Source organism: Ochotona princeps, chromosome 29 (genome assembly GCF_030435755.1).
Source record: "Ochotona princeps isolate mOchPri1 chromosome 29, mOchPri1.hap1, whole genome shotgun sequence".
NCBI classification, from domain to species: domain Eukaryota; kingdom Metazoa; phylum Chordata; class Mammalia; order Lagomorpha; family Ochotonidae; genus Ochotona; species Ochotona princeps.
In genome coordinates, this window is record NC_080860.1 from 12247746 (window position 1) to 12270428 (window position 22683).

Below are 22683 nucleotides of genomic sequence, written 5' to 3' on the forward strand. Positions count from 1 at the left end.
AGTCCTAAGAGACTGCACAAGCAGGGTTGGGGACCACGTGGGACAGGCTCCCCTTTCACAGTTCAATCCCAATTTGGAGTTCAACGGCAAGTTCCTGGTCATTCTGTACTGGAGCCTGAGAGGTACTTCACCCCCTTCACTCATGTCCCAGAATACATGACAAGGCCTCTCCCACTGGGCTACGATTGTGGCATCCCAGAGTGGGCACAGCTTGTGTTGGAGGTGTGTGTGGGCAGGGGGAGGGCTGGCCACCCAGGAACTGGCCTGGAGCAGTCTTCTTCATGCGGTTCGTCCACCTTCCTCTCTCCTTCTGGCGTGGGCAGGTTCCAAAAGATTCTTGTGCGAGGCTTTAAGGGGGGAGAGGCCTTCCCTCTAGGAACGCCCCGTTTTCAGCCCCGGAGCTAGCTGTGACTAGTCGTCCAGCAGGTGGAGCCAGCGGTTTACAGCAGGGCAATGGGCTTATTCCCTGGAGCTCCCAGGTACTGAGCAGAAGAGGCGGCGCCTGACACAGCCACACCATCTGGGCCCGAGTAGGTGGTGGCGTACAGACCTGTCACCCTCACGTCTGGGAAGGCTTTGTCATTGCCCCCAGAGACAGGGGTCAGGCCCGGGGCCCCTGGGTCACAGCCAAGTGGGGAGTCTCCGAAGGCCCCCAAGGTATCCAAGCTGAAGCCATCTTCTTCCATCTCCTCCCACAGGTTGCCTGGCAAAGACAGCAGTGGGTGTGTGTGAGCTGGGATCATGGGCAAGTTACAGTCTTAGGAACGAGTAGGAGACAATGGGTAGCAATTCAGGGAGTGCTCCAGCCCCGCTCTCCCAAACTCCTCCACCCCTGCCTCTTTATCTCCCAAGGCCTTGGCAAGGGCTGAGACAGAACATGAGGGAAGATCCATTATTTCCACAGAGCCCTGCCAGCTGGGCCAGGGTCATGTGCTCAGCCACCTGAGACCTTAGAGAGAGTCAAGGACTCTCCCTGTGTCCCCCTTTCCCTGGCTTCCTGTGGATCAAACTCTTGACTCACTCATGCCCCTCTGCAGGAGGAATGGAGGGAAGGGGATGCCTGGGCCACGGACTGGCCTGTGACAGGTATACCCATGATGCTAAATGAATGAATTCTGAGCCTTCACTGAAGCCTAAATTTCCCTTATTTGCTCATTCATTCATTCATTTGTGTCCCCTTTATTGAGGCTGGCCAGGCAGTGGGCATGGGTCAGAGAGTGACCTGCCATGAGGAATGGCCACAGTCACTGATGTGCCTGGGGTCAGAGAGTCCTGGGTTTCATCCTGGCTTTGCTATAGGCTAGCAGGGGGAGGGGGACAGTCCTGGACCAGTGTCCTTCTTTCTCCCTGCCTCAGTTTGCTTACTAGCCTCAGAGGACCACTATAAATGGGATGATACCTCTGATGGGCCTGGTATACAGTAAGTGGTCACTGTGTCTAGGGAGCTGCTATGGTGATGAAGCTGGGGTGGGAGAACACATGGCGTGCTTCCACCCCACGTTGTCTCCACCACCAGCGGCTACAGCCGCCTCACCCTGCAGAGCGAAGTCCACGATGCTGGGGTCCAGGGCATCCACCTCGGTGCTCATGTCTGCTCCAATGCTGCCGAAGTCCACGGGGGCCCTTCCCACGGCGGGGTGAGGGAGGGGCCCAGGGCTCAGGTCCGGCATGGCATGCAGGGGTGGGGTCTGGGCTGGTGCTGGAGAGTCTGGGGTGAGATGGCCTCGGGGCTGCAGCTGGTGGTTCAGGGGGGCCGATTGCATGGACAGGGTCCTCAGTGGCTGAGGAGGGAGCTGGGAGACGGCCAGGCATCCAGGGGCCGCTGTGGTCACTGTCACTGAGGTGGGGCGCAGCAGCAAGGGGACCTGGGGCTCGCCAGGTTTGCCGGGGCGCCTGCAGCTTTCCGGTCGGTCTGAGATCAGCTTGTCCAGCTCCTCTGTGGGCAATGGGGACAAGTGACTCAGAACTCATTGGCAGATGCCAGGCCCCAGCTCAGGCTTGGCTTTCAAGTGCCTTCCGGACCCTCCAAACTCCTGTCTCCTAGGATACGGCATCTTGATGGTTCAGTGATGTTCCCTGTAGGGTCCTGGGGGGGGGGAGGTATGAGCAGGCATGGAAGCCCCTCCCACCGCAGTCATGCAGATGGAGCACAGGAGGTTAGAGACCCTCAGGGACCAAGCTAGAACAGATCCACAGGCAAGGGCCCTTGGCCAACCCCTGCCGCCAGAAACACATAAAGGAGTGTGGCTATGGGCTAGAGATGGGCTCCTCTTAGAAAGCCCAGCTGGAGACAAGTGACTCTGAGGTCACAGGGGCGTTGGTGCTGACACGATGTTGAGATGGGAGCGCTGAGTTCTCTTCCAGTTGCACCCACTTAGGAGCCAAGAGCACTCAGGGGGCAGTGGTTAGGGCTGGTGGTTAACTAACGTCATGCGGGACACCCACACCTCGTACTGGAGTGTCGATTTGGGTCCTGGCTTCACTCCTAACTGTACTCTCCTACTAATGTGCTCCATGGCAGGCAGCAGGTGACAGCTCAAGGATTTGGGTCCCTGTCACCCAAGTGAAAAGCTCGAATTGAGTTCCAGGCTCCTGGCTGTTGCTTGTCCCAGACATTTGAGAAGTAAAGCACTGGGTGGAATCATGCGCTTGCGCTCTTTCTCTAAGTACATAAACTTAAAAAAAAACTTTTTTTTAAATAAATGGAGGTATTTAAAGTCTAGAAGGCCAAATGAACTAGCCAATATCTCATCCCCCCTTCTCTCCTCCCCTCCTGCCAATTTATTTGAAAGGCAGAGAGAGAGAGAGAATGAATGAATATAACATTAAATATGTACCCAGACCAGTTCTAGGTCTCAAGCCAGACCCCGGAGCTCTTGGTGGGACAGGGTCACGTGATTTCTACCTCCTCCACCCCACCCCCAGCTGAGAGCCTGTTGGCTCCTATCCAGCCCTTTCCCCACCTCCCAGTCCTCTCTTCTCCCTTGTCTTTCATGACTAAGCAAACAGCAGGTGCAGTCACTTCTCCAGTTACAGAAGCAACCCATGAACAGTGCCTCCTTTGGCTAATACAGAACCACATGAAGACTATGGGAATGATCAGCAGTGCGTCCACCCACAGACCTGTTTTTCCAGACTCCTCTTCATAGCCCGCGTGTGTGCACTTGGCTGGCGTGAGTGTGTACATGATGTTGAGCGTGGACACAGTTGGTCCTCTGTAGCTGCCATTCGGGATCTGCAGACTCAACCAACCGTGGCCTGAAAATATTTCCTAAATTGCTTGTCCGGAGCTGTTCTTCCTGTCACTGCTCCCTAAATTCTGCACTTGCAACCACTATTTGCACTAGAGAGGGTTGACAGCACAGACCTACTTCTCAAAGTGCACAGGAGGGGCCGGTGCCATGGTGTAGCAGGCTAAGCTTCCACCTGTGATGCCACAGTCCCATATGGGTGCCTATTCATGTCCTGGCTGCCCACTTCCCATCCTGCTCCCTGCTTGTGACCTGGGAAAGCAGCAGAGGATGGCCCAACGAAAGCTACTGGTTCCCAGCTTTGAATGAGCTCAGCTCTAGCCGTTGCGGCCACTTGGGAAGTGAACCAGTGGATGGAAGCTCTTTCTCTCTGTCTCTCCTTCTCTCTGTAACTCTGCCTTTTAAATAAAAAGAACATAATTTTTTGTTTAGTGTATAGAAGGGAAATAAAAGATCAGTTTATTTTGGTACAAAAAAATTTGGAAATCCATGCAAAGTTTTTTTTCTTTTTTTTGGTAACACTCATAGTGCATGAACTCTTTGAAGACCCTTGGACCACACAAATTCCACATTTTTTTTTTGCTCCAAAATAAATTTCTCTTTCCTTTTTCCACTAAATGTTGAGGGACCTTGGTCCCTGGGGAATATGCATAGGATCTGTGCAGATCGTGGGCCATGCTTCTTCCTGAGGGACCTGAGCACGCGCAGGTCTGTGTATCTGCAAGGTGTCCAGGAGCCTCGCTCCGAGACTGGGCGTGTTGAGTGCATACGTGCATAAACACACAGTGTGAATGTATGTCTGCATTTTATAGCAGCACCGGCTGGCCGGGCAGGTGTCCTCAAAGCCAGCTCCTTGACCTGTCTGTACCAGCATTGTCAGGGCACACTTAAATAGCAGACTGATGGAACAGTAACTCCTGATGAAGAGTATGACATTATGGGAAAAAAAAAAAACAACTGGGGGGTGGAAAATGGGGGGAGGGGAAATCCCAGACTATACATAATTGTATGATAAATTTCAAAAATAAAAATTAAAAAAAAGTCAGCTCCTTACTTCCCTTTCCAGGAGGGTATTTTTACATTCCTCCAAATATTTTAAAGCATATTTTATGGCTTTTTAAAAAAAGGTTTTATCTATTCTTCTTAGAAAAACAGATCTACAGAGAAAAGGAGAGACAAAGATTTCCCGTCCGCTGATTCACTCCCCAAATGGCTGCAACATCTGGAATTAAGCCGATTTGGAGCCAGGAGCTTTTTCTGGCTCTCCCACATGGGTGCAGGGGCCCAAGGACTTGGGCCATCCTCCACTGCTTTCCCAGGCCACAAGCAGGGAGCTGGATCAGAAGCAGAGCGACTGGGACATGAACCCGTATCCATTTGGGATACTGGCATCTGCAGGTGGAGGATTAGCCAATTGAGTTATTATGCTGCCAGGGCCTAGCATTTCTCATTTTCTAATCCATGCATCATATGCCACAACGCTTACTGAACGAACCTTCCATGGTACCGTGTTTGGAATTTTCTCCAGTCTATAGTCCTAGCTACCATTCTGGAATGGATTAGCTGTGTTCATAAAAGCTTTGGCCCAATTCTTGTCTTGCTTTGGTACAGAATGTTAGAAAAAATGGGACCAACAGCTGGGTATGGTGTGCAGGATTTTGATAGGTAACTTTTCCTCCAGAAAAAAAAAAAAAAAACCTACTGTAAGTTGCCATGGCCGGCCTTTGTGCACGGGGATGCTTGGCCCACGCCGGGGGCACTCTGGCGCTGCCAGAACTGTCTCTGTCAGTGGGTGCATGGTGCTGCAGTGGGTTGTGCAATGGATTGTGTAGTCATTTATGTGGTTAGTTGTATCGTTTGACCTCTGTGCAAACAGCTCGGGGCGGGGGGGTTAGCCACATTTCACGTTGCTTACCAGGACCCTGAGTCAGCAGCCACGGGGGTTGGGGTGGACTTAGGAGATAGGGCATGTGCCTCAGACAGAGGGAGACTCCTCCCCTGCCTGCTAGAGGCTCCATCAGACTCGGGCTGAGCTGGCCTTGGGCTAGGAGGTGGGGGCTTGTGTTCGTGTGTACATACAACGTGCATGTGTGTGCTAGGTATATATACGTGGTGTGCGGATGGGTGCCGTTTGTGTATAGAGTGTATGTGTGTGCATGTGAATACATGGGGAGGGACGTGTAGGTGAGGGTGTCTGGAATGTGTGTGCAATTGTGTTTTCATGTGTATGTGTGTGGAGATTCATATGTGTAGGTATAGAGGTGTATATATGTGTGAATGTGGTATGTACATGGTATGTGGGAGTGCTGTGGTTTGTGTGTGTGTGAATGTGTGTATACAGTAGTATGTGCTTGTGCGTGTCTGCTAGGCGGGGCCTCATGCTGCGGTGGATGTACGCAGCCAAGCGCGCCTGCGCATGTGCGCCTGGGGCCTCACCCGGGTTGGCCATGCTGCGGTGGATGGCGGCAAGGTCCTTCCTCTTACACTTGTGCATCTCCTCCTCCATCTTGTCGATGCGTGCCAGGTTCAGGGCCCACAGGCAGCCCTTGCGCGACGAGCCACCCGTCTTGTTCTCCACCTTCTCGAAGCACTTGTTCAGGGACAGGTTGTGCCGCACCGAGTTCTTCCAGCCATCGGGAGCTGTCTGCAGGTGACACCGGCTCTCGGGGCCCCTGCAGAGGATCCCCCCCCATGCCCTCCCCTCCCAAGGACATGGCAGCGGCAGCTGGGGAGATGGGTCCAGTGCTCAGAGAGAGAGAGAGAATGGCTCTGCCACAACCTGCATCTCCTGGTGGCGGTGCCAGGACAGCCCACTGGCCACAGTCCCCTCATTCTGTCCCAACTCAGGGAGCGAGACCCAGGCCTGGGTAACATGCCAGCTATTTAATGGCATGTCCGTTGTGGATCCTCAGAACTTCTTGCCAAGAAGCCAGACATTCAGTGCCACTCTCTTTTCATTGACCTGCAGCATTCCTGCCAAGCCCACTGTCTGGGCCAGGAAACCTTCCCTCTGCCCCCATTTGGGGGCTCTGCGGGGTGACACCTGCCGTGTGCCTCTCCATCCTGCAGAGCCCAGCTCACATACTCCTTTGCTTTCCGAGTCTTCTGTGCACTCACGCATGTCCTTGCCACCAGGTGGACTCACATGGATGCGGGGCCTAGGAGGTGGGCAGCCCTGCCCCGGTTTGGCCCCGGTGGGGGTTGGGGTTGAGGTGGGGGTGGGTACCAGCCTTGGTTTCTGTCAGCTCCAGGTTGAGGCCTGGACAAGCAGCTACGGCACCTGCCGCTGGGGGAAGAGGGGAGGGTGGCCCTCACCTTGAAATAGGGGAAGTGCTCCTTCATGAAGCTATAGATCTCGCTCACAGGCAGGCTGCCTGTCTTGCTGTTCTTTAGGGCCATGGCGATGAGACAGCTGGAGGTGGGGGCGAGAGATGAAGGGTGGGGAGCGCTCGCAGGCTAGCTCTTCCAGGAAGCCCACCCTGCTTGACCCCTGCACACTCACACAGTGCCAGCCCTCAATACCTCATCGGCCCCAACCCTGTCTGCCTTTCTCCTTGACCCTGGGCTCTGTCTTCAGTGTCGATCAGAAAAAAATGTCCTGTCCCTGTTTTCTGTATTCCCACAGTGAGGGGGTCCCTGGTCTTTGAGGTTGCAGCCCAGCTGTCCCCCCCAACACCCACCATGCTGATATTCTGAGGGTTTTGTTCATGGGAGCAAACTGAGGCTCAGAGGGGGCAAGACAGTCCCCCAGGGTCACCCAGCTTGGCAGAGGTGGCGTGGGACCTGGGTGAGTTTTCAGACCTGGTGCTGACCAACCACCTGATACTCCTTTCACAGGATGGGAACCACTTGGCAGGGTTGAGCGGGTGACGGGGAGCTATCCTGCCTCCCAGCCCCCACAGCCACCATCTGAGCCCAGTTGGAGGCGATCCCTCCTCCTCAAGCACCTGCCCCAGCCCAGCCCACCCCTCACCTGTATGAGTAGATGGGTTTGGGGTAGTGCTTAGGGCGCAGTTCCTGAGCTGGCAGCACAGCCATGTGGGGTTGGGGGTAGGGAGGCCGCACCCCGAATGGGGAGCCATAGAGGTCCCCAGGAGGGCACTGCTGGCAGGCAGAGAGAAAGAGAGAGAGAGAGAGAGACAGAGATGAGAAGCAGCTAATCACCTACAAGACCCCCAGCCCCGCCCAGGGGCTGACAGGTGTAGGATAGCTTTGGCTTCGCCCATGGCAGGAGTCTGGGGACAGCGAAAGGAATGGCCCCATCATGGCAAGGTGAGGAATGCTGTCCCATTCACCAGATAGAGCAAACTGAGGCCCAAGAGACATCCCTGGCTGGCCTAAGGTAGGGGTGTCTGCCTCTAAGACCATGGATCCCCCAGCCACCCCCCGGTACCTGCTGGGCCCCTGATGGGGGCAGAAGCGGGAATGGTGGCTGGGTGGCTGCTGGATATAGCTGGGGCGCATCTTGTAGGTTGGATGAGGGCTGGCCACCTGCAGGGAGCTGGCTTATCTGCTGGGGCAGGGAGAGGACAAGACAGAGGGTCAGCGTGGAAACGGGGGACCCAAGCCCTACAGGAGCACACCTCTGCTCCCCAATCCCCCATCCCACACCAGGCACCACTTACTCTGACTCCATGGCTGGCTACAGGGCCCAGGCCCAGCAAGCCTTGGGGAGCCATGCCAGCTGGACCGTGGAGCAGAGGACTTGGGCTGGCCCCCACATGCAGGTCAGCTGATCCGGCCAGGGCACCTGTAGGGGAAAGACCCAGAAGGCTGGTGGACAGGGGTGGGTGGGGCAGTGGGGATACTGCCCCCTGGTCAGGTAGGTGCTCTGAGTTCCTCCCCTGGACTTGATAACTTCAGTTCAGCTTTAGCGCCACTTGTACCTGGGCTGAGCTGTGATGTTGTCGCCAGGGTTAAATGAGATCATGTCTGTCCAGTGCTTGGCACCTTGGGGGACACCTGGTGCTATACAGTGCATATACATCAGCAAACTGACCCCTGCTCTACATTTTATCCATGAATGATGTGCTGGATTAAAAGAAAAAAAGCTAGACATTGATTTTTTTCTCAACAACTGGTGGTTTTAATGCACTGTGCTGCTTGTTTCCATTGCTTTTCTTCAATACTCCTTTTTTTAAAAAAAAAAATCAATTTACTTGAAAGACACAGAGATCTTCCATCCACTGGTTTACTCCCCAGATGCATGCAACAGGCAGGGCGAGGCCAGACTGAAGCCAGGAGCCAGGAGCTCCAGCCAGGTCTCCCACAGAGGTGAGAGATGCTTCACCTGCTACCTGCCTCCCAGGCTGGGCATTCGCAGGAAGCTGGAACTGAAGTGGAGCTCAGACTGGAACTCAGGCCCCCCAATATGGGATATAAGTTCCCCCAAGTGCCAACTTCGCTGCTGCACCCACCACCTGACTGCTTCAACATCTTTGTTTTTAAGCAAGCCAGGGGGCTGCAGTTGGAACTAACTGCCATTTATGGATCTCCCACTGTGTGCCTTGAAGAGCAGAGACCATCTTCAACACATGCAGACATGGGCCCTAGCCAGCCAGGGCGTTAAACATACATGGAAGTGGGATCTGCTCTGCGGCTCGGTGGGTTAAGCCACCACCTGCCACACCAGCATCCCACAGGAGCTCTGGGTCGAGTCCTGGCTGCTCCACTTGCAATCCATTTTCCTGCTAATGTGCCTGGGGAAAGCAACAGAGGATGGGCCCCTGCCACCCATGGGGGAGGCTTGAGTGGAGTTCCAGGCTTCAGACTGGTCCAGTCCCAGCTATTGTGGCTTTTGGGGAGAGTGAACCAGTGGGTGGAAGATTCATTTTCCTTCTCCATCTCTCCCTCTCTCCCACCCTGCCTCGCTGTCACTCTGCCTTTCACATTCAAAACACAAACAGATCCACTGGACAGACTCAGTAGATCCACGGCTTGTCCAGGGCCTCGTGCACTGCGTGATATCAACACTGAACCACATCTTTCAGAGGCAGGTGGAACCAGCCCCATTTTCCAGATGTGAAAGTAGAGGCTCCGGGAAAGGGAAGGGGACATGACTGTTCAGCAAGTGAGCATCAGGTCCAAGAGCTGGCTCCCTCCCCATGGCAGCCTCCTCCTGCTGCACCTGTGCCCTGGGACCTACCCGCGTGTGGATGTGGCACCCCAGGGCCGCCCATTTCCATGCGATTGCTCGTCATCTGCTGTAGCCGCGGCACGTCCACAGCTGTGAGCCATGACAGCGACTGCAGGTCCCCGGGGAGGTCTTCATGGTTGGTGGGAGCCAGGAGCCTGCGGAGAGCAACAGGGAGCTCGGGTGAGGGTGCTCAGTGTGTGCTGGTACCCATTCCATCCCACGCTTTAACCCAGAAGGCAAGCACTAGTAAGTAATATGGGCTGAGCACCTAGAAGCCAGAATCCAAAATGCTCCAAATTGTTGGTACCTTAGGAGCACAGACACAATGCCAGATTCTTCCCATGATCTCGGGTGCCAGGCCACAAAACAGGTGTAATGCAGATACTGTTACCTGCGGGCTGCCTGTGTCAGGTGTGCATGCAATGTACGGATCTGGATCCGTGTTGAGACAGTATTGTGGGTGCAGATAGTCTAGAATCGGAGTTCTGGAATGCAGCTGGACTTTTCCATCTCTGCCCCCACAGGACAAGTGGGGAAACTGAGACAGAAGGAGGTACTCCACTAGGTTGGCACAGCCCAGAGCAGGCAGAGCCTGCATGCAGGTTCCACCTGTTTGGGGAGAACCAGGTGGTCACAGCACCCAGCTTCCCACCACTGTGTCCTGCGGGGGTTTTGCGTGGAGCTTGCAGGCCTACTGAGATGGCAGACCACCTGTTCCTGACTGGGTTCAGCAGTCCTGAGGTGTAGGATGGGCCTTACTCCCCATTTTACAGACAGGAAAACTGAGGCTCCAGGTCACTTGCCCAAGGTAGCACAGTACAGGGAATGGTGGGACAGGGACTTTGGGTGCAACCTGAAGACCAGCTGCTTCCCCAGGACCCCAAGCAGCAGCCCCTGGGGGGTTCTAGTGAGGACACCTGACCCCCACACAACTACTCCACAACCACCACACCCCACAGGGTCCTGAGCAGACACGTGGCTCTCCAGGGAAGGTGGAGGAAGTGAGGGAGGCTGCCCCAGTGGGGAGACCAGATGTAGCATCCAATGTGAGACAATATCTCAGGGAGTCCTGAGATCACACTGGTGGCACTTTGTCATTGCTGGCCCTCACTGACCCCTACTGGCCTGACACCGCCACGGCCTGGGGCTCAGAGACCTACAGCCTGAATTCTAACAGATCAGAGAGTGAGGGAACAGAGGGACACCCCAATAATCCCAGGATGTGCTTCACCCAGGAGGCTCCAGGTCCCCCTTCTCTGCTGTTGTCTGTCTCTCGCTCACTCACTGTTTCCCCTACCCGCCTCTCCCCATCTCTTGCTCTCCTTCTCCTGGTGTCTTTAGGGCCCCAATTAGCGTTGCCATGGCCACAGCTGCTCAGTTGTTGGTGGTAGGGTGGGGTGGGGTTGGACCAGGCCCTCAGCCCACGATGCTGGCATCAGGTGACCGGCCACTGGCCCCCACAATTGGCTGCCCCATAGGATAATAGGTTCTGGAGACCACTTGAAAATCCCGGCTGGCCTGTGTCCCTGGCAGCAGTTGGCCCGGCTGCTGTCCCCCCAGAGGCCCATTGTGTGAGGGATGACTGTTGCCCCTGTGGCACGTGGCCCCCATTGTGCCAGGTCTCATGGAGCCCCCCCCCCTCCTCAGCTGCTACCCCTTCCTCACTCGTCTGACTGAGCAACAGCCACGGCCTGGGGCCTGGGCCATGCCATCTGTCCCCTAGGCCCTCAGGGACCATGGCGTGAGGTGGGGCGGCAGGGTCCACTGTTGGCGATGCATGTCCAGCCCTGCCCTTTTTCCTTTTTGTACACTGTGGCCAGCTTACCTCGCTGTATTTGCTGACTGTTCAGGGACCTACTGTGACTCCCACTGCCCCTCATCTCTCAGCCTGGTACCAAGGGGACAGGAAGGGGCAGAATCTCTGGCATGTGGAGGTGGTTCTGGCCGGGGCTCTGGATTCTAATGCTGGTTTCCCCTGACCCACATTTGTGTCCTTTGAGCCCTATCTTACCCTCTACAAGCCTCACTTTTTCATCTGTGCAATGGGATGATAACAGTACCCCCTCCTTAGCGAATGTTGCGAGCAGATGTGCTGTTGTGTGGAGCACACCCAACAGTGCTGTCTGGTGCTGTAATCAATGTTACTATTGGGTAGGCCCCCAATGTCACAGACACCTGCCCCTATCACTCTTCACTTCCACCATTGGCCACTTGCTGTATACCAGCCCCACATGCGGCAGGGACTGGTCAGTGGTGCTGCCCAGTGACCCCAGCTCTCCCTGCTGTAGGCCAGCCCCATGGGGCAGACTTGACCTCTGTGCTCGTCCACATGAGAGGGCAGGATCCGCTGTACCCCACCTTGGGTGCACCTGTGCCAGTCTTGCCTCCACATGCACCTTGCATATCCCACCCCTACTCTCATCCAGAGGCCCAGCTAGGAGTGCCTTCTTACTTTTCTTTGCCCACCCACAACTGCCCAGTCCCCCAAGGCTCGCTTCAAAATCAGAGGCCTCGGGCCTCTGAGCCTGGGAGGTCCCTGATGTGACCTGAGCCTGGGCTGTGAGGGGGAGAACCCCATGTGCCCCCCGCCCTGAGATAAGTTCCTCCTTTGGGTCCCTGAGCAGGGGCCCCATCTGCATCCCGGCTGCTCCCTGTGTGTGCCTGGGACCATGAAGCCTGTGCTGCCTGTCTCTGCCGTCTTCCCACCTGTGAGCTCACTGAGCATTGGCTCAAAGCTCCAGTCCCACATGCAGTGGGTGTCTACTAAATGCCAATGTGGCAGCTTGAAAAAGACTGAGCAGGCCACCTAACCTGAGGATGACATGACCATGACAGTCATGTCTGGCATTGCATTTTTGAGAGAGAGAATTTTTTCATCCTTTGGTTCACTACTCCCCAAATGCCTGCAGCAGCTGAGGTAGGGCCGGACAGAAGCCAGGTGGATGACGGGGACCCAGAGTCACCTGCTGCTCCCCAGGGGGTGCACTAACAGGAGGCTGGGTGGGAGCTAGAGGTGGGACTCCAGCCCAGGCACTCAAATAAGGGATGTGCACATCCCCAGCAGCTTGCAGGGCATGAGCCGAAGGCCCACTCCCTGGTCCAGCACCTTGAAAGTTGCAGAGCTGTGGTTGCTCTCTCTTGCTCCTTGCAGCAGCCCTAGGAAGGGGGCAGGGAGCAGACCACCGCACTTTATGGTCCGAGTTCCTGAAGCCTAGGAAAGCAAAGTCCCTTTGCTTTGAAGCAAGGTAGCCAGTATATGACTGTGGGTCTGTCCACTACACTCTTGGGCTGTCCCCAGGGTTCTTTAGGCAAGAAGCAGACAGGCAAGCAGGAGCCCATGGAACCCAGAGTTCACAGCCAGTGTTGAGTGACCCAGCACCTCTGGGAGTTCCACCCTTTGGCTTCCCAGCTATCCTGAAGAGGGAGGACAGCCTTAAGGGGATGGGCTGAGACCTGGGCAAAGCTCACCCTTCATTCGGGTAGATCTGGGGTCAAGTGTGTGACCCCTGTGGTGTGTGACCTTGGACAGATGCCAGGGTCTTTGTTCCTTGGGTTGTTAGAGAAGCCAGGGTATGTCCCACTTTGTGCACACGCCTGTCCCTCAGCCTGAGCTCAGTGGCCAGCTGGCCCACCCCTTCCTACACCTGTTGCTGCCTAGGGAGCCCCAGAGGTGTCCCAGAGGTGGTCTGGCCCTCCCTCCTGCCTCCCCACAAGCTGGAATGCCTGGCGGGTGGTCCCAGTGAGCCCTGTGGATGCCTGCCCAGGGAGCACTGTGAGGGGAGCCTACTGACTCCAAAGCTTGACCTGCTTCTCCCTCCTATGTCTTAGGGTCCTGTGGACCTCAGGGGTTTCTCTAGGGTATGTCACAGAGAGAGGGCAGTGGCAAAGCCCCAGTGGGAGCGCCTTATCCCCACTGCCCAACCCTGGTACTCGGTGGTCCTTGCCCCAATAGTGTCCTCCCCACACACTTCACTGCCAAATCCTGCCTCACCAAGGCCCGAAGATGACCCCACTGGACAGCATGACTCTCTTCTAGCATTTCCTATAGGCTCCATAGGGGCTGGAACGCAGCAAGGACTGTGATTCAGAATCTACCCTGGCTTCCCAAAATGTCATGGACTCCCCAGACTCAGTTTTCCCACCTATAAAATGGGCACCGGTGATAATACTAATAGCAGCAGTGCCTGATGCCTCCTAAGACTGGTGTGCAGAGTGGAGGTCATGTGGATTTATGATCTGTAAAGACAGACACACACACAGTGTGCTTCTGTGATGGGAAAAGACCAAACTCAACCCACATGGCTTTGCGCTGGTCCCAAACCTGGTCCCATTCTGTGTCTGTCTGCAGCCATTGTTAACCAGGGCTTCGTATTGGATATCCTCCTAAACCATCTTGAGACTCAGTTTCTTCATCTGCAGAATGGGCTTAACAATGATGGTGACAGAGCACCCCCAAGAGCTCTTAGTCAAAGCCCATCTTCTCCTGGTTCCCCAAAAACCCTTCCCCATCCCAGCCACTCATAGTCACCTAAGCAGGACGCCTGTGTGCCCACCGCCCCAGCTGCCCAGGGCCAGTGAGCCAGGCTTGCTGAAAGAAGGACAGATACCTGCAGCCAACAAGCACTCTCCCTCCCTTCGGCCCCTCCCTCCAGCTCCATGGTGGCAAGAGATGGGTCCTGTGTCCCCAGCAGCTCTGCAGTTCCTGGGTGTGCCAGATAACCTGCCTACCTCTGGGGTATGGCCAGCCATCCTTCCCATCCCATCAGGGCACGGCCAGACACTTCTTGCCCCCTCTGGGGTGTAGCCAGACACACTTCCCACCCTCAAGGATGTGGTCAGACACACTTCCCGCCCCCAAGGGTGTGGCCAGACACATCCTGCTCCATCAGGGCATGGCCAAATACACTTCCCGCCCCTCTGGGGCAGAGTGAAACATTGTTGCAGTCCCCCTATGTGACATCTTGACCATGCCATCCTCCATACCCATTGTATCACCTGTTGTTCCCTTACAATGGACTCTCAACTTCCCTGTATAAGATTCTCCAAACCTAAGCGGGCCTGCCTGTTGACCTCAAGCCTCCACCTTCTCCTGAGCCCACCTGATGACCCCAGGGAGGGCAGAGGATTCTGGACATCCCTAGGTTCTGGTGGGACAGAAGCTGAACCCAAGTGGTCCTCAGAGGTCCCCCCAGGGAAGCAAGACCGCTTCCCCACTCCCTCTACACACACAGTCCCCAAGGGAGATGCACGTGGCTGGGCACACGTGATGCTCGATAACTCAGAGTTTGCATAGTAGGGCCTAGACACAGTAGGTGTCTTCCCATCTTTCTTGCTCCTCTTACCTAACACTGGCTGTGGGAGGGGCTGTGGTCGTATCACCGCAGACTGCTCTTGCCTCCACCAACCGTTACACAGACAGGGTGCAATAGTGTGCCAGCTGCTGACCCAGCAGACCTCAAGCTGCGGGCTCACCCACTGGATGGAGCCAGAGGGTTTTCACACCTGTCTCCAGCATCCCACCCTGTAGAAGGAGCTACTTCAGGAGCAGGTGTTTAGCCCAGCATCCCACCTGCATCCCACCTCAAAGCACCTGGCTTCAAGTCCCAGCTCTGGTCCTGACTCCTGTCCTGCCACGGTGGGTCTTAGAAGGCAGCAGCGATGGCTCGGGTCATTGGTTTCCTAGCACCCATGTGGGAGACTTGGCATGTACTTATAGATTGAGTTCCAGGTTCCTGGCTGTGGCTGCTGCCCGGTCTCAGCCCTTGTGGACTATGGACCAGAGGTGGGTCTTCTTTCCATCTTGTCTGCCTCTCCAAAAGAATGTTTAAAAAAAAAACCAAAAAAACAGTAAGGCAGCCTGTTGAACCTGATCTGTGGGGAAGAAATGAAAAAATGTGGTTCCACCTCTCAGACAAGTCACAACTCTGGGCCTCTGCACCCCATAAGGGGACAGCGTGCTCGCTAAGAAGCAGGTGCCAGGCAAATAGCTGATGCTTCATAACCATATTCCTTAGCACCTTGAAGAGTGGACAGCTCTGATGCCCAGCCCCCAGCCTCTGCCTGCGGGGGTGTTGGCAGTGGAAGCAGGGGGCCTCCTGCCTCCCACCATCTCCCCAGGGCCGAGGCTACTGCCTGCAGCAGCTGCCCACTCCTCCCCGCCCTCACTGCACACAGGCATTGAAAGTTAACGGCCACACACGACCCCAGGGGGCTGCAGCGCCAGGCGGCTACGCCCCACCACCTTGCCTGGAGACAGAGGAGGGCCCATGAGAAGCCTATAAACTTCTCCTGGGTCATTATGCCGGGGAGAGGGAAAAAATGGGAGTGGATGGAAGCAGAGCGTTGTCATTGTTGCTTGATCCCAAAGCCCACAGCAGGTGCAGAACCCTCCCCTGCAAGCTCTGGATTGGGCTCTTTGGTCATTCCATTTCACAGATGAAACAACTGAGGCTGGGAGAAGGACAGCTACTCATCTAGGGCCACACCACTGTGGGGTGACACAGCAGCTTATCAATAGTGCCCCTGGGGGGTGGCAGCTGCAACCTAAAGCCCCCACATGTGCCCTGTGCCTGGCTGCACCAACTATACTGGCTTGTTTTCTGCAGCTGCCTAGCGAACACAAGAGTGTTCCCCTTATGGGGTGGCTTTGGGGACAGCCTGAAAGCTGACAGTTAAGGTGGGCAGTGAAGAGTTAAGAAGGCTGTGGTACTGTGATGCTGCTCTGCCCTCTGGATGCCCTGGCTCACTCTGTCGACATAGGCAAGGGCTGCACCAGGTACATACCTGGTGCTGTATTCCCTACTGATGGGGATGCAGCTGCTTCTCCTCTCCACTCACCCTACCCTCACCCCCTCCGGAGCTCTCTGCCCACTCTGCTGTATTCTGGGGCACGGACAGCTGCCCTGTGCCCTGAGCCTACAACAGACAGCTGCTGGGCAGTGCCTGGGGTTCAGTCCCTCCACACTCCTTTTACATGCAAGTTATATGTCCTTCATCTACAAGCTTCAGTTATTTAGTCTGCCCAGCAACCCCATGAGCAGTGTGCCCCAGTCCTGCCCATTTGAAAGACAAGGATGCAGAAGGAAGCTGGACTCTGTCCCCACCTGTGTCTCCCTCCACTTCCTCCCGGGCTCTCCCTGAGCCTTCGCCGGGGAGGGGACACACCGTCCCAAAGCTCTCAGCTCAGAGAGCATGGGCAGTTACCATGGACACACCCAATGCCTCTGGGTGCCAGCTACTCTCCCCAGCGATGCCAACCAACCACAGAGAGGCAGATCAGATCCGCCCCAGGTAGACAAACCAGAAAAAGTTCAGAGGTGGCACCACTCAGGGTCAAAAAACTTGATTGACTCACCATGATTCCACAGAGCCGGTACTAGTGTTATTCCCATTCTGCAGATGAGAAAAGCCAAGGCTCTGAGGGCTCCGCACAGCCAGAGGATCCGGAATTATAATGAACCGCAGAGCTCAAACTGCTAGCCCATACACTACCCCTACTCTACTTGCCGCCACTGGAACCCTTTCAGCGCTGGACAAAAGCTCAGAAGGTCAGAGATGCTGGGTTGTATGATATTGTGAAAAGTTTGTTTATTTTTTTTTAACCTCTCTGGGCCTCTAATTGCTCACCTGTGCTGAAGAGGGAGAGGGGTGAATGAACAGCTATGCCCCTGGCTGCACACAGCAGGCTCTGTGCAAAACCTTGGTTTGCATGGGGCCTCCTCAGGGGTCTCAGAAGACAGTTGACCTCTAATTGGGGCTGGGGTGTTCCCTAGCAGGCGCTGCTGGGGACATGGGACTGATCTGAGGTGACAGCCTGCTCTTTCCAGGCCAGCTCTGCCCTATTTCCATTCCTGTCTTTTTTTTGGGGGGGGGGGGGGAGTGTGTGGGAGGAAGAACCAGGTCAGAGTTTTCTGGGCTCAAGGAAGAGGCTTTCCAGAGGACATCAGGCGACCCCCCCTCTTTTCCCTCCCTGCCTTCCCTGAACAACCATGGACATGCCCCTTCTTGCGGGGCTCAGTTCTCCAAACCACAATAGAAGGACCCTGGACTGGATGACCCTCTCCCCCACTCCTGCCACCTCAGGGCCTGTCCAGCTTTGAAGTTTGAAGATTAGAGGAGGAGCCCCAGGAACTTGACCTTGTACCTTACTTCATCCTGTCTCAGGGAAATGTTTGGGTCTTGGTGTCCCTGTGTCTTTGACTTCCTGCCGTGGAGACGGGGAGGGCCAGACACCTGCTCACTGCCCACAGCCAAGGTGGAGAGCCCAGGAGTTTTGACTCAGGACTTGGCCAACACCTCTGGCCATGGAACACACACACACACACGCACACACATACACACACACCTACCTACCTCTCTCTACCCCCAGCAAACTCTGGAGGGAACATTTCAAGAACCTGTGGCCACTGAAGGGTCCCACCAAGCCAGCCAACAAACTCAGCCTAAAGCAAGTCCAAACCAAGAACTCTGAGCTCCCCCTGCGAAGGCACCGGACTGAAATCGGGTGCGTGTGCTCCCAGCGGCTCCAAACGGTGCATAGACAGTTGAGCAATGAAACACCAGAGAAAAAGGAGAAGGAAGGAAAAGGAGGAGGAGGAGGAGGAGAAAGGCATTCACCTGTAGTCCTGTGGAGAGGGGTGGTGGCCTGGCTCTGAGCTTCCGATGATTCCAGACATCCTGGATGAGCCGTCACTCTATCATGTCCTTGTGGGGCAGAATGGGAAAGACAAGCAGAAAACAAACTCTGGTCAGTGGGCACTCCTGCCTAGGGGTGTCCTCACCCCGCCCCCTGGGGATGGAGGTGCAGGTCCCTTCCAACGGTAGGAGCAGGACCCAGGGAAGCCCCTAAAATCTAGTCGTCAGTCTTGACAAATTGTATTTGCAAGAGGGGGACGGGCAACACCAGCACCTTCCCAGCCCTCTCCCCACTTCCCCCCCAAAACACCCAAAACCTCTGGGAGTCCCCCAAGGGTCTCCAACTCCACGCTGTAGAACAGAGAAACCCACCCAGGGCTGTCGCTGTGCACTGCCCTCCCCAACACACCAGCCCCTGCAGAATTCCGGGGTGGGGGTCACTCTCAGAGCCAGGGGTGAGGCGTGAGAGCACACACTCCGCAGCAGCCCTCGTACCCCTACCTTTTTTGCGGGCTCCTAGCCGCACCCGGCTCCGTAGGGCAGTACCTGGAGGGGATCCTCGTGGGGCCACGGCCGCCGGCACTGCGGGGGCGCGCAGGGCTTCTGGATGGGGCGAGGGGGCTCCCCAGCGCTCGCCCCCTCGCGCTCTGCAATTTGGCCGTGATCGCAGCTCGAACCGTTTTTAAATTTCCCTCTCTGGAGCTGTCCAACTGCGAGCATGCGCAGTAGCCGTGCGGGGGGGGGGTATTCTTTCTCCCCCACACCCAGGGGTCAGTTACAGGGCAGGGCCAGGGGATTGCAGCGGGCGGCTTCCAGCGGCGGTCCCGGCGCTCCGGGGGTGGAGGGGATGCTGGACAGGCGTGGGCGGGGCAGGGACACCCCTCTCCCTGCTCAAACTTTGCCCACTGCGTGCCCGCGAGCATACGTGGAGAGGATGATTTGGGTCAAGGGAACCGAGTTGCAAAAGAATGCCCTGGGCATGAAAACTTGCAATCGGTTGGAGCCGGGCGCGAAGGCGGAGATCTGTCTCCAGCCCTTCTGTTCTCTCCACTGAGGGGACATGGGCCAGGGACACAGTGTTGGGGGACCCACCAGATGGACTCTGGTCTGCGTTACCTGTCCCTTTAAGAAAGTTTGTACCCCCGCGGCGGGGAGGAGGGCGGCTGTGGAGCCCGGAGCGCTCGCGCTGCCCGCAGAGCAACTGCACCTGCCAGGGGCTGTAGCTGGGAGCGCCAGGCCTTGCACGGAGCCTAAGTGCGGGGTTTGGAGAGAAGGGGGAAGCCCCGAGCCTGTGGACCGTGCCCCCAGAGTGAGCTCCCGGCGGGGGCAAGCGCCGGGAGGGACTCGGCTGCCCAGGAAGTCGCCTTGGCCGTGGCGGCTGCGGCTGCAAGAGCGAGCCGAGCCGTTGGAGGCTGCGGCCCGCCGGTGCGCCCGCGCTCCCGCCCTTCCCCGCCGCTCTGCCCGCGTGCCGCGGTCCGCCGCGGGAAAGGTGGCGCGGACCGCGGGCTGCAGGCTGCGGCGGCGGCCAAGGGCGGGAGTGCGGGCAGCGCTCTCCCCAGTCCCGCTAGGCGGAACAGGTGCCCTCGGTCTCCAAAGAACGCATGCCGCTCTTGCTTTTTGGTGATAGCAGGGATAGCAAATCCCCCACCCAGCCATCGCCTCTTTCCGGGGTTGTTCGTCCGCACGGATACCCCCTTCTCGTGACTTCTGCGCACCTGCCCCTTCGGGGGTACGGTGCTCGCAGCTCAGAGCCGGTCCCATGCGGCCGGGAGTGTGCGACGTCGGGATTTCCAATCCTCCCCAGGCCTGCCGCGTACCCACGGCCCCGCACTTATGAATGGGGCGAGGCGGGGAACAGCCGAACCACCACCACTGCGTGGGAGAGTGTAAGGCAACTGACAGCTGCGGGGGGAGCAGCGGATGGAGCCCCAGGGCCTGTGGATGTTATGTTTTGGTGTTTGCTTAGCCAGGTGGGCTGAAGGTGGTCCCCTCCTCACCACCACGACCTCAGTGTAATTCAGCAGCTAAGCCATCAGCACTCCACGCGTGGGGCTTGATTCTGTTCGTGAGTGTCGGAGTTGTGAAAGCGGCTGGCATGGCCCTCCTTCTGAAGGACAGTGGATTTCATTCAGGAAGGATTCTGTACCTTCTGAGCGGTTGGAATCAAACTTCATCATTTGACAGCTGGTGGATTCTATAAGGCTATATATTACAAAATGATTTATTATTTATTTAAAAGGCAGATTTACAGAAAGGATAGGTAAAGATCTTCCTTCTGCTGGTTCATTCAGCAAATGGCCACAACAGCCAGAACTGAGCTGATCTGAAGCCAGGAGCCTCCTCTGAGTCTCCCACACGGGTGCAGGGTCCCAAGGACTTACGCCATCCTCTGCTGCTTTCTCAGACCACCAGCAGGGAACTGGATGGGAAGTTCAGCAGCCGGTACTCAAACCAGCATCCATATGGAATGTTGGCACCGCAGGGTGGAGAGTTAGCCTACTGAGCCACAACTGTAAAGCTTTTAAAATAAAAGCCACTTGGCCCGCTTGTAGATTCTTTTTTTAAAAAAAAAAAAAAATTTTTATTTTAAAGATTTATTCATTTTATTACAGCCAGATATATACAGAGGAGAGACAGAGAGGAAGATCTTCCGTCCGATGATTCACTCCCCAAGTGAGCCGCAACGGGCCGATGCGCGCCGATCCGAAGCCGGGAACCTGGAACCTCTTCCGGGTCTCCCACGCGGGTGCAGTGTCCCAATGCATTGGGCTGTCCTCAACTGCTTTCCCAGGCCACAAGCAGGGAGCTGGATGGGAAGTGGAGCTGCCGGGATAAGAACCGGCGCCCATATGGGATCCCGGGGCTTTCAAGGCGAGGACTTTAGCCGCTAGGCCACGCCGCCGGGCCCGTAGATTCTTTTTGTAGATGTGTTCATGATGGAAGGTGGTCCAAAGATGAGAGAGGGGAAGAGGGGGAAATGTCATGCTTGCAGACCCCATAAAGTTCCCAGAATCATTTATTCTGGCCCAGCCAAAGCCACCAGAGGCGGAATTTGAACTTCCATCAGTGTTAAGTGGGCTAGTTTTGAAGCCAGCCACATGAAGGTTGTTAGCAATTTCTCCATGACCCTAGACAGGGGGGAAAATGATTTCTTTCAGGAAGTGGTTGTTCAAAGTGTTGCCACTCAGGCCCCCCCCATTGGGGGTGACTCAGGAGCCCCAGCGGACCTTCCAGCCACCCCTCTTTTCTTGCTGAGGTGAGCACTTTGGTCCCTTTCTGTAAGAGTATGGAGTGTAATCAGCCAGCTGAGTGTATCAGCAACCACAGGGAGGAGCTTGGGAAACTGGCTTGGTGAACAGGTGTCTCCACTCAGTCTGATCTTACAAGTAGGGGCACCTGCTACAGTGGCTAGTGTCTGAGCAGCAGGCGGAAGGCGCCCGTTCTTCCTTCCTCAGATGGAGTGTGGACTTTCCCCGTTACTGTGGAGTAGCCGAAGCTGTAATGGAGCCTGTTTGAGAACATCTTTAAGATGCCTTGTTAGCGAACTTCGCTCAAGGCACAGGGTGAGTGCCACAGCCAGGTCTCCACCCATGCAGGACCTCTGGCAGAAGGGAATAAGGAGGTAGGTAGCTTTGGACTTATTCTCCTGGAAAATGCTTGTATTTGGCTCTGTGTTTCTTAGGTTTGTGTTGTTCAGAGCTGAAGTGCCTAGGGCAAGAGAAGAAATACTGGTTGGTGACATTGGAGGATGATTTTACAGCAGACTGGTTCCTAGTTCTTTCTCTGCCGATTGCAAGGGTGATGTCGGCTCCATTAGATTAACTCACTAGGCAAATTTGGAGCAGGTTTTTCAGTTTGGTTTTTGAACTCACAAAACAGCTCGAGTGTATCAGAGGTCCTACACTCTAAAACTTCTCCTTTCTCAAATTCTTGGTGTTTCTTTTTCCCCACTTGAATTTTCCAATGGTGAACAGGAGGAGGAGCAACGTTGGACAAACATTATTTGCAACGAGAAGGAAACAACTCCCTCTCTTCCACGCCACCAGACAGCTGCAGCCAGTGAGCTGCAGAGCGTGGCTGTGAAACAGAGACCCCTGGGGTTTTGTCTCTGGCGGGAGGGCCCTGGCGCTAAAGGGGACCCACCATAGGCATGCTGGGGGCTCACCCCCCTCCCATCTCTGCCCTTTGTTCTGTTAATGACCTTGAACCAGAGAGATGATGGAGCGTGTTTTGGTTGGGGAGTTGGTCCAGGGTGCTCTATGCGACAGTTTTCGAGTTGGGTTTCCTAAGACTTCCCCAGCTTGGCAGACTTCCCCAAGCTGGCAGAAAAAAAGCACATCTCTGCCACCATCAGCCTGGCTAAGAAGTGGGTTTGTGGGCTTTTGGAAGGACCGCCACTTGTACCTGTTGTGTCTTAATGCTGGAAGTTTCTGGAATGTCCTAGTATTTTCTTGTTCTCCTGTTGGCCTCTGCCTGGGTCTGGTTTGCAGAAAGGTAGAAGGCAGCCAATTAAAGCTAACAAGCTGCATGACCCACACATGGGCGCCGGCCAGGATACAGGCACTGTCTTGGTTTGATTTTTTTTCTTTGTTAGACACAGTTCACATTGCATGCCGCCATAGTCCCTCTGACATAGAAGGTGCCTGCATGTGATGCAGCTGT

General features: G+C 55.8%; 1 protein-coding gene across 1 annotated transcript; it reads right to left on the reverse strand.

Annotated features, from left to right (window-relative positions):
* Positions 1–401: 401 nt before the first annotated feature.
* On the reverse strand, positions 402–19782 carry FOXN4 (forkhead box N4). Its single transcript, XM_058657006.1, has 11 exons — positions 19670–19782; positions 19366–19585; positions 18004–18080; positions 9397–9542; positions 7877–8001; positions 7645–7761; positions 7225–7352; positions 6567–6663; positions 5688–5895; positions 1535–1936; positions 402–703 (listed from the first exon to the last, which is right to left on the reverse strand). The coding sequence occupies exons 1-11, from the start codon at positions 19780–19782 to the stop codon at positions 441–443; spliced, it is 1896 nt and encodes a 631-aa protein (XP_058512989.1). The 3' UTR covers positions 402–440.
* Positions 19783–22683: the final 2901 nt, after the last annotated feature.